This window comes from Colias philodice, chromosome 7 (genome assembly GCF_061535455.1).
Source record: "Colias philodice isolate Cphi_HAF_F1 chromosome 7, ilColPhil1 Martin Lab GWU primary, whole genome shotgun sequence".
In the NCBI taxonomy this organism is placed as follows: domain Eukaryota; kingdom Metazoa; phylum Arthropoda; class Insecta; order Lepidoptera; family Pieridae; genus Colias; species Colias philodice.
In genome coordinates this window covers 4346513-4365892 of record NC_143092.1, presented here as the reverse complement: position 1 = coordinate 4365892, position 19380 = coordinate 4346513, and the positions used below count along the sequence as shown (strand labels likewise).

The following is a 19380-nucleotide window of genomic DNA, read 5'->3' as shown; positions in this document are numbered from 1 at the left end:
GCGACGTGCTTGTCGCTGCAGTCAGTCGGGTTCGCTCCGTTCCTTCGCGAGGTTCGGGACTCGGCCACCGCCGGAGAGCTTCCACGAGGCTCTCTAGATCATCAGGCATTGTGCCCTTGTAACATCACCGGGGTATCCCGTGCCCCGGCCCTTGGTCGCGCTCACCGCCGCGTGTGTGTTTGTGTGGAGTGTGGGACTGGACGCCGTTCTTGCCCGCCGCGAGCTGGAGGACCCTGACCGCGTGGCGGCGCGTGTGTTCTGGACGCTACTCCCTCCGACGAGGTACGTGCCGTATGATCCTGTCTATCCCTCTTTGCTAACACCACGTAGATCAAAATACAGTCCACTTTCATATCGAGAATATATTTACGTATATTTTTATATTGGCGCGACCACCACTTTTATCGTGACAAAACCAAACGTTTATCTCGAGAAAAAAAGAGATCAATAATATCAACACGTTTACAATTGATAACGATATTTAAGAAACCACTATCTATGTATTTAATATTAGTGACCACTTAAAGAACACCCAAAAATGTAACGATACAGAATATAATCAGGGAACTAAAAATCCCTAATATATTCATGAGCGAAGGCAATAAATCTCCAAACAAAATCTTGACAAAGCCAATAAAAAGGTGCTTCAAACTGAAAGTATAGTATATGTACATACATATTATCTTAACCAATATGTAATGCTCATACATAATTGTTCATTCAAGCTTGTGTTTTAAAGGAAAGCTGGAAACACATACCGGAGTTCCCTCTTTGAACCAGTCCACTGAAGGCGCCGGCTCAGCAGTTACTTCACACATTACTTTGAAATCTTTTCCTTTTGTCGCGTACTGGTTTTCATTAGCATTCGTCCATGTTATTGCCACTATAAACAGAATCTTAGCGTTATTTTTGCTTCTTCATAATGTTCCTTTTTTTCTTTAAGTAATTATTCAAGTGATATACATGTTATTTATTGTTATATTCAAGTCATAAAATCTATAATTTATTAATATATTATGGTTATGAAATTTGAAAAAAAAGTTTGACAAATATGAGATGATAAACAAACAACGATAAAAGTGTTAAATCAAAAGAAACCTCAATAGAAAAATCAGCACCTTCAAAATACTCCATCACACTTGCATAAAATCTCCATTAACTAAACCGTATAGTGCAATTTGTACATACCGAAAGTGTCGAGCACGACGCTAGCACTGAGAGGCACGTTGGTAAAGGTCGCTTCGCAAGTGTAATTGCCTGCCATCGCCGGAGTGATTGACGATATGTATAGCAGCTGCAGTTGTTTCGCGGGCATTGGCTCTGTGTAAATTTCGGGTCTCGTGCCGGGCCTGTGAATGTATTGTTACGTTTATTTGGAGCTTCCTGGATATGTGGATGGTTTATGATACTGTGTGTGGTAATATAATATTCAGAGTTGATGATTTGGTGAGGTGAGGTAGACAGGTTTAAATGATAGAGACCTAGATAAGTTGAATCCGTCCAAAGATTAGTCCTTTGTTGTACAGAATGAACCTACTGTCAACAACATGAAGATAAAATTCCTAAAAACTGCTCTACAATGCCATAAAGCCATAGAGGATCGAACCCGTATGGAAAAAACAAAATTAAAAATGAGCAAGTTCAAAAATTATGCAACCTGTCTATGCAACTATTTATTAATGTTATTCCTAGATGATTAATATACCTAATGCATTCAATCTGAACGCAATCACAGGAAATATAGTCTCCAAATAAAAAACTGGCAATGTAATTCCAAATTATAACCACGTTTGTAACAAAACTTCCTTATTCCCTCACTCATAAAGCAGAGCAAAACTTACGCAGCCTCGTTTATAATCTGTCCCTTAGGGTCCCTCCACTGCGGTTGCGTGACGAGCGCCGGGTCGGAGGCGTCCGCCTGGCACGTCAGCACCACGGACTTGCCCACGGCCACCGTCTGCTGCTTCTGCATCGGGAATATCCTGAGGTTCTGTGCTGTGCATCCTGGAAGAGAGGTGGAGATTAGTTTGTGGTACAACATTCATCTAATGATGAAGCGAATATGTGGCTCTTTATCTTGCATTGTGGAAAATAATACCTTACAATTTTGTTGGAATTATTAAAAAGGAAAAAAAATTAACGGTTAAATAACCCCTTCCTACAGGTTTATACTGTTTATAACGACCGACAAGCTATGATTATATCTACCTTGCACAAACATTGCAAACGAAAAACAACAATATACTACGAAAAGGGTATTGTCATCATAAAATTTCACTTCCTAAAATACGGATAGAGTTAGTTGTAATTAAACAAGCAATTCAAAATGTTTACGTGGAATATTTATTCTTGTCCAAATTGAGGGTAGAACGGGCGAGGGCAGTGCTTGTGGGTCTCTTTAATTAAGTTACCGCAATTTATTCGAAAGCACGTGACATTGTTGCTTGTAACTTCCATTCTTACAAAACTTGGCCAAAGTTTTGGGTCCCATATGTTATGAAAGGCGACTAATGTATGCCTACATTACTCGGAGTTTACTTGGTCGTGAGTTGTGACTTTCCTATACGGGAAAAGTTGAACCTCTAGCTACAAACATTAGTCCGAATTACAAAAGAAACATTACTTCTGCTCAACCATTCCAATAAAAATGTCAAAGGCATTTAGCACAAACCATATTTATGAATTAAACGATCTGTTTTCATACAAAAACAATCACGTTCACTCGATCTAAAGGTATACAATATACGTACACCATCTGGTACAACACACAGATATAGGTATATTATCAATGGGGGAGGAACATGGAATTTTTTACTACTTTTTAAGCATGCAGACCACGTCGGACCCTCCCCTGAGCATCGGACGAAATACGTTACATTTTTATACGTTATATCCATCTTGAGTAAAAGCGAGTTTGTGAGATTTTGCAACGAACATGATACAAGGTATAAATTTGAGGAGTCAAGGTTTTATTGACTCTTAAATAATAAATTTTGTTTGGGTTGCGTCTTTGAACGCAAGTCTATAAATACAAGGGAATTTTTGGATGAGAATAATGATTAATTAAGTAAAATGGCATCCCCATGTTCTTCTCGTTTATATTGTAGTATTCCTACATTCGTTACAGTTCCAGAGTACAGGAAAATTATTAAATATCTATTGAAAGTTGTATAATAAGCTTTAATGGTGCATTTCATTATGAGTACGATTAAGCACACGAACTCACAAGCTCTGTCGCAATAATCACATTCTCAATCCCAATTCATGCCTTAAAAAAGGAATAAAACAAAAACAGAACTTATTCCGAATTCAATTCAAAGTTCCTCAAATTACATCAACATAGAGGGATTGTGGACAAATTCTCCAGTGAGGGGCCGAGCGGTGGATTAAAGGGTTTGCGGCATCGCTTCATAACTAGTCATTGTATCCCGCGTGGTTTTGTATTACCAATTACGTTCATTCAGAGTAACAAGGCGCGAGGATTTGGGTATAAATTCATTAACTCTAATGAGGGACATTAAATGCGGTATTGTTTTTTTTATGTTTTGTTTTTTGTAAATAATACATACAGAAACATTTAAATATACCTTTTTGAAAAGCAACGTTTATTATACTTTAAAAATAATTTCAAAACGTAGTCGACTTTCACATAGTGAGTACAACTAGGAGCAAGTTTTTTTTTATATTTAAGGAAAACAGAAATAATTATAGTGCGAATACTATGAAAAGCTCCATAGAAATCAGACATTTTATCTTCATCTCAATACCTTGCTTTCAATGCGATATTTAATCGAAAACCCATCAATAGATACCGCAAGGTTCGATTTATCTATAGCGCGTACATTTTGCTTCCAACCGTTTTCAAGTCACCTCTGACTTCACAATGGGCCAATCGTATGTGAAGTGAAACGAAGTGTAACAGTTTCAGGTCTACTGAAGACGTCCCGAGGTCCCATTGGAAATCAGGACCGGCGTGGGTCTACACAGCACCCCGTTTGCGTGTTTTGTAATTTAAACATTTTACTGGACGGTATTCGTATATGATTTTCTATAAGGTTGTTTGCTATTGGGAAATCCTGTAGTTTATATTACAGAATAAATAGAGAATTGGATGAAAGCAAAATACTCAAAGGTGAAGTAAATACATAATATTGAATTCAATAACAATTCGAACGTTTTCCTGTCTGTTTTCTACGTCAGGCGTAGTAGGTAGATGCATAAGGGACTTAGGAATATAATATAGGCAAAATTGAACATAGAATATATTATTACAATTTAGAATAAAATTTCCAGTCTATACTCGTAGTATAAGAATCTGATCAACGTATTATATTATGTATTCCAGAGTACTGAATGTAATATATAGTACGTGGTAACTTTGCAAGAATGCATTTGATCCCAAAAATTGCAGATGAATTGAAACATTAAATTTTATTTTATTGTTATTTTCTTGGGGAAGTCAAATTTATGCAAGGGGTGAAGATATCACTACGCAAAATGTACTATCAAGTTTGATATACATACGAATCAACATACATAATAATACTGAAAATATTCATTTAATGAATTTATTACAATTTAAATATGAAACATGAAAGATAGCATGAATATTCATAATATAAACATGGATAGTCTTCATTGCATTTATTACACTGAAAATATTTCAAATCTCGTAGTTGCAACAAATGTTTTAGGTTTTAAATAAATTCACTAAGAATGCAGCAGCAATATGAACAGAATCGTACACTTAGTTGGAAAGACTCGAAACACAAAGTGCCTTTAGATATGATAATGAGAAGTGTTTTGTTCCACGTCGGAGCACGTTTGTAAAACAATATACACTGAGAATAGACTTTGATTAATCGCTTTGGCATTATTTCCCAATTAAGAGCACCTTCCCCTCGCGATTCAAGACGCCGCCTGAGGGAACTGTGAGAAACAACCCCCTTTATGAACGAAAGCTGCGAATCTGTAGTATTAACGCTTAGACGTGGATTAGAGCACAAAGGTAGAACATAATCCACAATCTGACGAAAATGAATATGTTCGTGTCTCTGTAAGCCAGCTTTGTGAATTTGTACAACACGCGCTTAGCGCAGACGTTCAGATGTTTGCGACATGCTTATGTTGAAATTAGTTACAAAATTGTGTGTTAGATACATGGAACCTTAAATAAACAAAAGCTTTCTATTATGATATCTAATTCAAATTGAACAAAAACAAACAACGTATGTTATAGCCAATTAATCTCCTATCTACTTATAACAGAAATGCAGAAAGCGAAATCGGGATAATTACAAAAATATGTTTTCGTATCAAAATTTTTATAACTATAATTGGCATTCACTTTAAATATAATTAAACCTTTAATAGCGATGCATTTATAAATTGTTTCAATGAGTCATACAATATTATATCAGAGTTTGATACTGGCAAATAAATTATCAATGCTTTTGCTCTCAGAGGACATTTTGTAATTGAATCGATGCGGTTTCCTTTGTTAAGGTCAGGTGGTTATATTTCCGATACGCTTGCAATATAAGCGCTACCTCAAATGTTTTCAAATAAATTATTTAATATTATCCAATGTTTTATAGTTATATTTAATTTTAATGGGATTCAACCTTAACAAGATTACAATGTTAACTATTTGCAACAAAAATTTAAAGAGACATTTTAAAATTAACTCAATATAAATATAAAAACTGCATTAGATGATGATTTTTAAAACATATTTTAAAATTACAATGAAATTGGATTTAAATTAGGTAATAATATAGCCTTCACGATTTATAACAAAACTGTCGTAGCACAAAGTGTTACAAAAGCTCTTTGGAAGAACAAATAACTTTATAACTAGCGTCCCCAGCTAATCGAGTTCAATTTGCAATCACATACGTATGCACTATGCCTATACACATACACGAGGATGACTCAAGCAAAATGAACAATAATTTACTTTCCGCCGGCCACATAAAACATACACAATCAGCCTCACCCCACTTGACACGAGATTCCATCCTGAAAAGGTCGTAATTGAGGGAAATGAGACAAATTGCGTTTGTGGATGCGAAGGGGCCGTGTGTGAACTGAATGTTTGAAGTTCAGGCCAAAGGACGCTTTCCGCTATGAATTAATAAGAAATGATACAACGAGCTATGCTTCAAAAGGATGTTTGGAAGTTATTGAATTCATTTCGGTTTACCTACACGTGAACCCAACATTCATAATGATAATACTGTTTGACCGTTGTTTGCAAATTACCTACTTGTAAATCATGTAAATGTACTTATGTTCACATTAAATGTTACTCCTAGGTTTTTATCGAAATTCTTGTAGCTCTAAAACGAAATATTTAATGATGATGTCCAACTACTAATAATAATTTATAAAGCAACATTTATTTTGGCACAAGCCACAAACATAATGTGAAAATAATTCATAACGACGCTAGTGATAAATAATTTAAAACATGCACGAGGTACAATTGCACTAATCCGACAATATAACAGATGTTTGTGCTGAATTCGCCATAAAGGAGCAATTACGGGCAATGAAAACCATTTCAGTACTACGATAAATTTTCTTTTTACGCTAACTACGCGTCCGAACCTCCCCTATACCTTCATTATCAGTTTAGCAGAAGGACCCTCCATAAAGAAAACAAAAAAGACCGGTCTTAAAATTCAGCTGAGTACAGGGGCGTAACGAAGAACACTTAAAACAATAGCAAAATACGTGGGGGCAGGACTCCGCCGCACTTCACTAGAGCACTCTTTATATGTGCTGAATTGAGGAGATTTTCCATAAAATTATGCTCTGCCCTTTGTTAAATTCTGACCTTAATGCGTTGCAATATTGAATCGTAATTAACTTAAAGTTTTATGTGTCACGACGGCATGCATAATTTTATTGCCTTCGTACACCGTCCTATGTGACAAAAAGGATAGGATAATTACTTCCCTCAATTCCTGTTTTCATCAGGACACGTAAATAATATTTAAAGAATCCTTTAAGTTCCATTCGAAATAGAAAATTCGCAGCCCCAAACTTGAAAATTTCCAATTTCTTAAATGCTTTGCCTAATCAGCGCATCGTAAATTAGTTTTGTTTACCAATATTCCCCTTTAAAATTGGAGAATAGCTGGTAAATTGATCCAATTTCACCCCTGTCTCCCGCCGTCCATTAATTACAGCGTGATGCCTCTAAGCCTACGACTTGCTTTATAGCCCACAAACAAACCGACATCATTGCACCCCGTATCTGTAAATTACAATTCCCGAACTAATTCACGCTCTCTGTTATGTTGTGAAAATGTTAAAACGCATACGTTATCGCGTGGTAATGGAGTTAATTAAGAAATTTTTAACGTGCTGAAAATATTTTTACTGAGGTACAAAAGAGGACGGTATTCTGACAGGATTAAAAAGATAATACGAATTTATTAACTCGCCAAAAATAAGCCTAATAAAACATTGGAGTGTACTTCGACGCTAATGACGCTTTTGATGCACGCGTCACGGTTGTTACTAAACTACACATACAACTACACTACATATAATGACGTCACAGAGGTAGCACACTCAAAGTAAGTTATGACGTTTCGAAGGAGGGTGCAAATTGCAATTAACCCATATTGCAAGTGCAATGTATGGAATGACACATTTGCCCCTTTTAAAATGCAAGGGGTCGCCAAAAATCCACACTCATTAAATTTTGAATAATGTTCTTCTAAAAGCGCTTTGAACTAACCATACGATATAAATCTACGATAAGGTGCAAATCCAAAAAAATCATTAAAATCTAAACTATATAGAAAAACCAAGTTTTCAACAATATTCTTATTATTTATTCAGCTGATCTCACAAACGAAATTGCAGCCGGATACAAGCCCTCGAGATGAATCAACTGGTCAATCGCCGTCGAGGTCGGCTTATAAATTGTCACCTACGCACTTCACACTCTCCTGGACTCTGGAGTACATTGAGCTCGAGTGCGTTTCAATTATGCAAATATTGAGAATGCTTCAAATGTGAAGAAGTTGCAGCTTTTTGGGAAAGAATGAACAGAAATTTAGATAAATCTATTAAGTATGAAAGGTAGAGGACCTTTATTTTAATAAATAGTAGGTACTGGCTCGTTTCCTGAATTAGGACTATTTAAATATTTAAATATTAACAATGAATGTAGGTTACATTATTCGCGGTAATTTTTTTTTCCTACAATTTACATGATTTTTAAATATTATCTATTGCTAAAAAATCTGTTTATAATACCGATTTCAAGTTCACATTTTTAAGAAAGTTCCTCTTAAATTCTAAAAAAGCAGTTCTCACTTAAATTTAGAAATGTACGACAATATAACAGTGACCCTATTCTTTCTGTTAAAATATTTTCATGACATTGTGTCTAGTTAATTAATGGGTTTTTATTATCTTGTTACAGTACAGAACAGTAAAACATTTCAAGTAATAAAGTTTTAATTAAATGAATTACGTAAAAAACTTGTACTACTTAATTAGTATTAGTGGTTGGCAAGTTGCCTTGTCCGCCAATATTAACTGATCTGAATTTAAAATATGTATTAAAATTAGGAAGTATTATAAGACTTGCTGTATATTTTTTGTAATAAAACTTTTATTTTTATTTTAGGCGTAATATTCAGAACTGACAAAAATTAAACCACATACAAAAAACTTGTAAAATGAAATTTCCAGTTTACTAATAAATAACATTTAATGTACTCTCTAACTTTCAACATTTCAGGAAGCCCTTCATTTAAATTTTCATGTCAGTATGATGCCAACATGAACGTTAAGCTTGAACATTTAAATGTATTCCAGAAATTCAATTAAATGTATACGAAGAATTCTATTAATAAAACATTTAAATTTTGTGTATAATTTTCCAAAGTAAAATTTAAGTTAATATTCATAAGTTGAAACTAGGATTTTCTCAGGATCCTAATAATAAATTTAATACTATTTTTTCCTATTCATTTTCAGTCTTACGACTTACGACATAGCATTTTGATCAATATGCTAACCTATCCGACAATTACATGAAAGTCCACTATCGAAGTATCTATTAAAAACCTACCAATTAAAGAGTACTAGGTACATTGATTAAGCGAGAATAGAATCACAAAGTTAGCAAGACCATCCATTGGCGTATCACAAAATCATTCGCTCCCTTAAAATTCATGGAAAGGTAAATCACAGGCGTTATTAATGATTTGTATTCCGGGTACATCACGTCTCTGCCCAGATTAATTATCATCCACCCCATGTTTGCGAATAAGGTGCTGAATTCAGCCCTGTTTATTTTTGTGCCGATACCGACATCTTTGATGTTTAATGAGTTCTTTGAATTTTTTGCTATTATTAAATTTTAAAATTTCAGTTATGGATTATTTATTCCATTATGCTATTAATTAAAAATAAACACGACGTTTTCGTGTAATTGACAAATTCTGAATCGAAGCCTTGTTAAACACTCTATAATTATTACATTTTATTAAGAACGAATTCTTATTAGGTAAAATATATACGTACCTACCATAAATATCGTATATAAAACTTAAACGAGAATTCAGAAAAATCAATATATATCTATAGATACTATGTACTTACATTAAACGTATTAAAAGACTTATCTTAATTTTATCCCAGCAATATAAAACAAACAATGTGATAAAGGAAAAGCCTACGCGATCGACTCCGATCACGCACTCTTGCCAAACATTTGAACAGCCGGGGTGTCGAACGTGACGCGTGACGAAGTTAAAATATTACCTAAATGCATTACTTTGTTGGCAAAACGATATCTCTAATCTACTGCAAACACGTCTTTATCAACGGACACTTTTTGCTATCATTCTTTACCAACCAATGAGACAGCATCCTAAGCTATGAACTAACGGAAGAACGAACCTACCTAGTAACACTATTATTTCTAGGCGATGATACCTAATCATATTAATGATCTCATTATAAACTTCTTACATGCTCGTTATATGCCAATACTTCACACGTTAATTAAGCAATATTAGTAGCACATTCACTAAAAAATAGAAGTACTTCCCACGGCATACAGCGTATTTAATGATGCTGAAAACGATGTTTCTACAGAAACAGCATTATAAGAAACACACAACGTGAAACCATCCAAAACCACTTATGCCATACAATTGTATTACAAACACCCTAAGGCTTTCAAACAGGAAAAGAAATGAGCCCTTGACGCGATAAGGCGCGACTTATCAACTTGTCACAGACTAAAGATGAAAATGTCAAATAAACTTGAAAACAATTTATCAACTTTCCTTCGCTTTGGACAACTTGCACTTTTTGGTAAGAGAATTAGGAAATTTCTGTTCTATTAATAGATTTTTGTTAATAAAAGTGATGATAAGGGTCACTGCTAAATAAATGTCGTTAAGTAAAAAATAAAGATTAGATACCTATAGATGCAATAGATACCTATCTTAAAATGAGATTATTATCACATTTATAAACGCCTCGTTAAAAATTTTTACCATTTTACACGTTAATAAACCTCCAGATATGATAAGCTGATTTCATCACATCTAACAGTAATATCACACTTCGAAAATCGATATAAGAATTCAATTAGACCACTTCAAGTCCAGCATTAGCTCCAACCACTGCATCTATATGCAGATCTTAGGTTATTTCAATTCGAAAACAGCTCTAGGCACTCTCATCTAATGCTATAATGCGTGGGGTAACTGAAAAGTGGCGGAGCCGAATAATTTTCCAATTATATTTCCCTTCCAATTTTCCAAGGTGTCGCTTGCGGCTCTCGTCAAATGCAGCCCCGCGTTATAATAACCCAGAATTTTATCTGAAACCCTCAATTTTAACAGTATTGCAATAAGGTTGAAAATTGAAAACTATTTCCATCCAAGTCAGGTACACGAAATTGCAATTACTTTACTTGAATAGTTCGATAGATTAATGATTTTCCGTATATTTTTCTACGTACTTGGAACGAAATGGTATTGATCTTCGTTTTAATTTAATTCCTAGAAATTGGTAGTTGGTACAGAGAAGTTATAGGTTATAGGATCAAAATATTGTATCGTTCATTTTATTAATACAAATACCTATTGTGTATATGAGTAGGCAATAAGCATATATTATGTTTGATTGATAACTTACTAAGTTAATTTTTTCGTACGTCAGAAACATCTGCTATTCTGACGTAATATTAAAATTGCGATCATTTCCTGACTCAAGCTCGTCATCAAATTTCACTTCAATAAATAATAACTTTGAACGGCATTTCCAATAAACACAATAGAGACGAAATGATAATAACAGTAATTTTCTTCGAATGCTATTTTGATTAACAAAATTGTGGGGTATTCGGATTTTTCTTTATTGAATATATTGATTGCTTGGGTTACTGAACTTTGACATTCACTGCATAATTTATTTGAGACTAACTAAATATATTTAGGATTATCCATGTATTTATAGGTAATTAAAGATTCTGTACTTAGAAAAATATTGACCTATACATAATATATCTTCTCAAAATAGAAAATACGGTGTAATATCCTCTGAAAATAGTGAAGACGGTGTCGGGTCTACCCGGATAAAAGCCCCTATAATCCATCCAGTAGAATAACAGGTAAGTGACGGAAATATAAATCTAAACATCTAAGAAATAAAAATGTTCATACCAATATTGAAAATATGTAACCATGCTTGATATGATGAACCTACTTGGATTTTTATAAAACAACAATATAATGTGAATTCAGTTTGTTTCTCCTACATTTTAGATTTAGTGTTTATACGAATAGAGCACCTGTGGTTGCGCTAATCGGCTGTTCCTAACCGAGCTCGCTGAGGTGTTCTGAACGTGGAGTTAACTGGGAACAATTAATTATTGATTTTGTTCTTTGATTAGCGTTTAATGCCTTTTTTTCATCAGAATAAAAAAAAAAAAAAAAAAAATGCCAAATTATTTTAGACTCTACAACCAGGCTTTTTGACTCTACAAATCTCCATCGTGTGTTTATGAGTTATATTATACTTCCATTTATAATTGAAGTAGTAATATTAAGTGGACTTTGAAAAAAAATACAGATATACATAGTTGCTTTTAGCAAACGTAATAAATAACCGCCTCGTTATTAAACTTCTTTTGTTATTTAAAATTTTCTTAATAAACAACCTGCTTGGTACTTGTATTCATAATCGACTAAAATACTAAATACGAAAAGCACGGATCTCTAAACAAAAACTGAACGTCTAATGAATGTAGGCGATCGAGAGCGTTCATGAAATTTAAATAAAGCACTCGCGAAACGGATAGGATTCCATCGACAAAGGTTATACGGCTCATTAGTAAGCCTCTGGCGTTCTTTCCAATGAATTCTAATAAAGTTAATCGTAAATGGAGGTACTCGCCCCTTTTTTAATTTATCTGCAATACCCTAAAGCGAGACTAGCCTTTATTGCTTTTAAAGTGGGTCACCGAATCCTATTGTTTACTAATTCAATTAGACAGATATTCTTTTGAAATCGTATAAAGTTGATGAGAAAACCGTCTGTTTTGCTTTGAGGAAGTCGGAATTTTTTTTATTCATTATTTCTTAGTTATATAGGTAGGTACTAGGTATGTGCGATGTTCTCAAATAACATTAACGACATTATTTAATTATTCTTTCACGTTAAAAACTTCAGAAATATATTTGTTTACATTCACATACTCATAAGCAGTAGGTGTATTCACATTTTTATTGATACAACTAAAAAATTAAATCGAGTAAAATTACTTCCAGGTATATAATGTATCTACAAGAATGAGGCCTTGCGTCTTTCTATTTCGCAGAATAAAATAATTTTTATTGAAGCACTTAGATCTCCAATTTTGAGCTTTAACCTGAAAGCTCACTGCACGTGTCACAACCTTCTAACTTCCAAGAACGGGATAATATTTTATTACACAATTCTATTCCAACCCAGTACACAACTAAATAAGATAAATTGTTTTTATACAGACCTCATACTTAATCTTACCAATGTATCTTTCGCCTAATAACATATGAAATATTAACCTACCTAATATTCCTTTTAGCAATCATTTAAAAGGTACTACGAAGAAGACAACGAAAGACTGCAAATTATTGTGCATTTAGTTGTCACATTCTAGAGTCAACGAACTTGGTAAAATTTTACAAGGCATAAGGCATAACGCTCAGGTGGCCATATGTTATCCAATTTGTCACTCGAAACCTCTGGGGTGCACCCTTCGCACCATATTAAGGTGACGCACAAGGAAATACCTGTGTCACCTGATTTATTGACAAATGAGAAAAAGTTTGGCAGTAAATAAACACCATATAAACTTATAAATTTTTAAAGAACAGAAAAAGTTCCATCACCAGAGTAATCGAATTCTTTCCGATTTTTATGAAATTCTAATCCTGTTTCGTGATCGATTTCTGTCTAATTTTTAAATAAATATATGTATAGAAAGCATTTCAATGCCATAAAACAAAATATCAAATTCACTTCAAACTCACTGTTTAACAGCTTCATAAGTTTATGCTGCAGTTGAAAAAAAAAGACTTCTTTAAAGCAATAACGCAAAACTAAAGTTATATCCTAGAAAAATAAAAGCTTCGTGTTTTGAAACATCTAAACTTATATTGGGGAACCATACATGATGTTTCCTGTATTTATTTAATAAGAAGAAAATTTAATTTTGTATTTCTTAGAAACATATAAGTTTTGAACTAGAAATTGTGGACCAGAGTTCCGAATCAAGTAACTTAATATTGTAAGCGCTCGGTTCAACGAAGCATGAACTATTCGTTACTTAACCGGGGATGAAAATAACTTTATACCTAACTGTTGCTATTGTATAATATACAATACGTTTCATTCAATTGTTACAATAACACATTGATATATTTAACGAGTAACTTACAATTTACCGCTTACGTTTTTCTGAAATTAATACGAAATAGTTGAGTAGTCATTATTCGTTAATAAAAAAACTATATTATATAAATATGTATAACTTTTTAGCTTTTTAAAAAAGTCGTATTTAGTTATAACATATGAATCACATTAATTTATCAAAACATTTAAAAATTATCGCATTATTAAAATTTAACATTTTTGAAGGTTTTCTCTATCCTCAACAATACCAAAGGTCAAATTACGTGGTAATAAAATATGAATCATTCAAAATCGCACAATTTAGAGAGAGCTGAGACATTTTTCTTGGAATTGAAAAAAAATCTCACCTTTCTACATTAATGACGTGCGATATGAGAATGCGGTGTTTTGGAAGGAAGTCGGGCAAAAAAATATGTGTAACGTGTAACAACTGTTCGGAGCCTTGTAGGGCTTGTAGGGCTTCCGGCGATAAGGGAACTATTTTTTTAACCATATGTTTTATGTATGTTTAGTATCTTTGATGTTAAATTGATGTATAAAATATTATTTTAATATTTTTTTTTAAATATAGAGTACCATTCATACCCTGAACTTAATTATTTTTATTTTTATTGAATCCTATTAAATGCATACCTAAAATTCACAATTTTATCAATATTCATTCATTTATCGCAATTTAATTCGCTGAATAGGTAAACAGTATTAACTTCGAAAAGTTCTTTTCACAAAACGTTTTAACTACAGTTACAGCGATATTTAATTAACCAGAATAGCAATATGCAAATCAATTTAGATCAATTAACATTCATAACCCAATCCGCGTTTGACCTAATTAAATATCGAAGTACGAGTAACCGAATTTTAGCTACAGATCTAATTAAGCGATAATAAATTAGTCATTAATCGAATTCTCGAGTGCGAAGGCACATCACTATTGCTGCGCTGATTATCGAGTACCTATAATCCTGATTAACAACTCGCAGTCGGTTCGTTAGAATAATCGATAGTCGATAGTTTGTCAAGCTCTGTGTATGGAACGAAATTAATTAGTTTCGCAATATTTATTTAGCGATCGAGTCTGAATAGTTGTTATTGAATATTTGAATTGTGTTTTGAGTGATTTACGAAGCGCTTTATTGGATGCACTAGTGTTGTTTATTTTATGATTGTTGCGTTGTTTTTTTTTTAATCGTAGCTTCCTTTTTGAATATTGTATGACAATATGCCTACATTGTGGGGTCAATTCGAATATACATAATAAGTCACATGATCACCGATGAATTTACATTACCACTTTGGCCAAAATTAATCGTTATAACATACGGTAATATATATATTAATATTCTAAAGAACACTAAAGGATAATAACCCCACGTACACATACATAAACATCAGTCACAAAACTCGAGTTAAGGCTTCTCATTAATAAGATTCTTTAAGATTCATAACATTATCATCTTTATAAATCTCACCAACAACTAGTCTTTCCCAATATTTTTTATACCTATAAAAGCGAAGTTATGAATATACTTCGGTAACCGGATTTAAACGGACTTCTTTAATGGTTATCGATTTATAAAAATCGGAGATAGAAGCAGGATAAAATAAAAGGACTGGCTTAATCTAATCCCCTCGAACATCCACGTCCTTCAAACATTTTTCAAAGACTGACGTAAAGTGTCCTTTGTGATTTGGGGACGGTATAAGAGCACATTATAAATAATGTCAAGTGAATTCCCTTTAAAGTGGGCATATTAAGCAATTCTGCGTTTTAAATATAAAGTAGGCTCTCTTAAATTATAACCCACCTTATTGTGGCCTACTTTGGTGGCCCGGTTAATTTATAATATGACTAATCGACAATTTCACGTAGTTTTAAAAAGTTAGCACAAATCACAATACTGTGTATTTTTTTCTGCTATCTCTACAATGTTTCATATGTACTATCTGTCTCTCAGAAGCTTTTAATCTTCCATACAAAGTAAGAAAACTATAAGTAGACTGCTTTATCTATGCGATGAGAAAGAGCAACGACACGTACATAACTCCATAGAAAAGTTTACATAAAAGTGTTACTAATGTAATATGACGAGCATGAAGATAATGTGTGCGAGCTTTATACGAGTAACACAAAAAGCTACTTACTCGAGTCTTGAGACCGTGTGTACTCGCTTCTTTACCTCTTTTTATTTCTAACCGTGTTTACTGCGCAGTGTTTTGATTTACCTGGAAAGAAAATAAAATTGAATATTAATAAATATAAAAATACTCACTTTAAAAACTTATCGTATATCGAAATCATCATTATTTATAAATTAATACGACATTGATAAAAATACTTAATAATAATTAACAAGAATTTTTTATTTACATTGAATGAGGCTGTCTTATTTTTGTATGATTCGATAAATAGTCACATAGTATTGATATTTTAACAACATTGGGCTTTGCTTTCAATGTTTGAAGTTTTTTTTTATACCTCAATAAAAGTTTCCCTCCCACATAACATACACCGTTACTAAGACCAAACGCTTTCAGATAGTCGCCCGTTAAAGTCCCATAACACAAATGTATATAACGTCATAATTCATGCGTCACGAATACAAAATGACGGTCAAATAACACGGATGTCAGGTGACAAACTGCGTCCCAGCTCAGGCCATGAACGATGTTTCAGCGTAAACATACTACACAATATTAAATCACAGGCTTTGTCCTGCCCATCAGTCAGGGCCATCCCCTTGTTTGGCCAAATTCAAATTAGATATAGTCCAATGTGTTACCGTGCAGTCATAATAGTTTACCTTGTGCTACGCTCGTCTTAAGCCATCGCCGTAAATTAAAGTGTTTTGGGATGTTTATGTTTTGGCATGTAAAAGCAAATATTGTTTTGACTTGGTCTTACGCATAAATTTAAATTAACTATAGGTACCTTCATTTATTTTGTGATACGTACTGTTTATTACTGCGATTTAATTTGTTACATCTCTATACGCTTTTCCACGTGAAAACAACGGAAAAATGTTACGCATTTCAACACGTTAATTAACAAAAACATCACGTTCAGCGCAAAGGATTTATGTAACCCAATAATTAATTTAGCTGCGAAACCGAAAAAGGTATGAAAACATAAATATAGGTAATGGGGTAAATACCTTCAAACAATCGTATAAGAGTATCGTATTTATCCAGAACACCCGCAAGGTTGAACATTTCCAACCCTTTTGTTCATTTATTTGAAGCACACACTTCCCAACCCCTTTTTACTTGTATCACAGATATCATTTTAATTTCGGCTAAGCTTTTCAATTTTGTTCGCTCGTCAAAACAATCCTAAAGTGCTTTTAATGAGTTTACACGAAAGCCTTTTAAAATAAAAACGTCGGGAAATGTTTTGGTTTAAAATTAATCCAACATAAAATTCAAATTCAAATAGTCGATTTTAGAATTTAAATTACAGTTTTAACTGGATATTCTATTTGTTGATATTCATCAACGTGTTAATAAGTATTAATACAATACAAACAAATATGAAAAATTTATTACCGTAATAACAAGCAGGTGACTCAAAAATTATGTGTGTAGTTAATACAACCCTCGACGGGTTCGTGTTTGTTCTTTGGAAGTTCATTTAGATTCAAATAATTTAATTAACCCCAATCCGCGTATTCGTTAGACGCGAGTCCTTTTAAATGTTCCGTCTTTATGTAACAAAGCATCATCGTACTTAATTAATTTTATAAATAAACCAAAACACGAGCTCATATTCGCGACACGTATAAAAAAATCTACTAAGAGCATTCCGCTGGAAATTTTAATGTTATTTAAAAGATTAACAAGAGCTTGTACGTTTTCACAATTCTATATTAACGAGCCAGCGGGTTCCGTATCACGGTACAGATTAAAAAACCCTAAATGTTCCCGTTTCGTGAAATAAATTCTAATAAAGTTAATTAAGCCGTCCGGTGACATTATCTGCTCTTAATTTTGCCACTCTAAATTAAAACAAAAGTGCTTCACCGGCAAAGTAAAAAGAATAATGTTACGTGGAGAGAATTTCAGTGGATCTATGGAATCTTTAATGTATGTAGCACGATTATAATGCATATTTTTCATGGAAAATTGTAAATTTTTATACTTGAAAAATGAAAAGAGCTTTTCGTTATCTATATAACAGTAAAAAAGAAGATTAATAATTTCAAACATTTTTTTTATGAAATAGTGGTTTATTAAACATTAACTTAATTCCAAAAACTATTCCGTCTATCTAACATTCGCCGGACATCATGATCATATAAATTGAACTAACAATCCATCTGCATTTACAACAATTTAACTAGCATCTAGAAAATATATCCTTACCATTTTTTATAAACCATGCATATAATAATTGACATTGAAAACCATACACAAAGCCTACATATGATAACATAAAGAGTTGAATTAACTTCACAACAACTAACGTCGACTTTATTCAATCAACCAGCCCTATTAAATGAAACGCGGTGGAGCCACAATAAGGCTTCTTACAAAAAAGTAAATTATATCTAAGTACGATGAATCTTACCAACATCTGTGCAAATAAAAGAGAAGGGTATACACTTATTGTTTTTTCTCTTTTGTAAGAGTGAGACGGTATGAGGGGTAACTTAATCCCCCATTAATGATAACCTTTGCACCTGCGTGTAATATTCTACCAAAAATATTGCCCTTAAAATTGTGAGGGTGGAGTGATATCGAAAACTTTTAAATGTACCTAGTCTTAGTACTCTTTTTAATTATAAGAACAATAGTATTCCTTATATTAAACAAAACTTTGTAGTTTTTTATGAAACTAACATTAAACAGAAAAAAAAAAGCTTATAATAAATACAGATACCTAATAAGTTTTTACAAATGAATATTATTTTCTGTTAATAATTATTAATTCGTATAAAATAAAGATACATGAAGAATATTTAAAATTACGCTTTTATCTTCAATCTATAATATCCAAGCAACTGCGAAGGGTCATTAAGCCGGGAAAAAACTGGAAGACACGTAGTAATATCATCCATCAGATTAAAAATTAAGTATAGCCATTAGTAAAGAATCGTTACAATATTTTGGTTTAAGTATTAAGATATTTAATGAATACTTTCTGTGTAAGTGAAAAAGGTATTGCAGATATCTTTTTCACTTAAACAATCGGCATATTATACAAATGCGTAAAAATAAACGTAAAGGCGATAGAACAAGTAAAATCTTTATCATTTTCTTCTTCATCTTTGATTATTGTTTTGTGACTTTCAACAAATTCTATTCTAAAATAAATTATTAAAATAGATAAGTCCGACAGATTCACGTTAAATATATATATATATATATATATATATATATATATATATATATATATATATATATATATATATATATAGCGTTAAACGTAAACGGTTG

At 32.8% G+C, this 19380-nt stretch overlaps 2 protein-coding genes and 1 long non-coding RNA gene across 5 annotated transcripts in view; all 3 read right to left on the bottom strand.

Annotated features, from left to right (window-relative positions):
* Nucleotides 1-19380, bottom strand: part of LOC149487000 (uncharacterized) — a 412994-nt gene that overhangs the window by 263651 nt on the left and 129963 nt on the right. The window lies entirely within an intron of this gene.
* The window catches only part of LOC149487002 (fasciclin-2-like), a 125915-nt gene that overhangs the window by 28320 nt on the left and 78215 nt on the right, over nt 1-19380 (bottom strand). For all 3 annotated transcript variants that reach the window (XM_089696985.1, XM_089696986.1, XM_089696987.1), the window contains exons 2-4: nt 1842-2004; nt 1189-1349; nt 759-883 (exon numbers count right to left, since the gene is read on the bottom strand). In XM_089696985.1, coding sequence (XP_089553111.1) covers nt 759-883; nt 1189-1349; nt 1842-2004 — 449 coding nt within the window. The remainder of the gene's footprint in view (nt 1-758; nt 884-1188; nt 1350-1841; nt 2005-19380) is intronic.
* The window catches only part of LOC149487004 (uncharacterized), a 160952-nt gene that overhangs the window by 114039 nt on the left and 27533 nt on the right, over nt 1-19380 (bottom strand). The gene's annotated exons all lie outside the window — the stretch shown is intronic.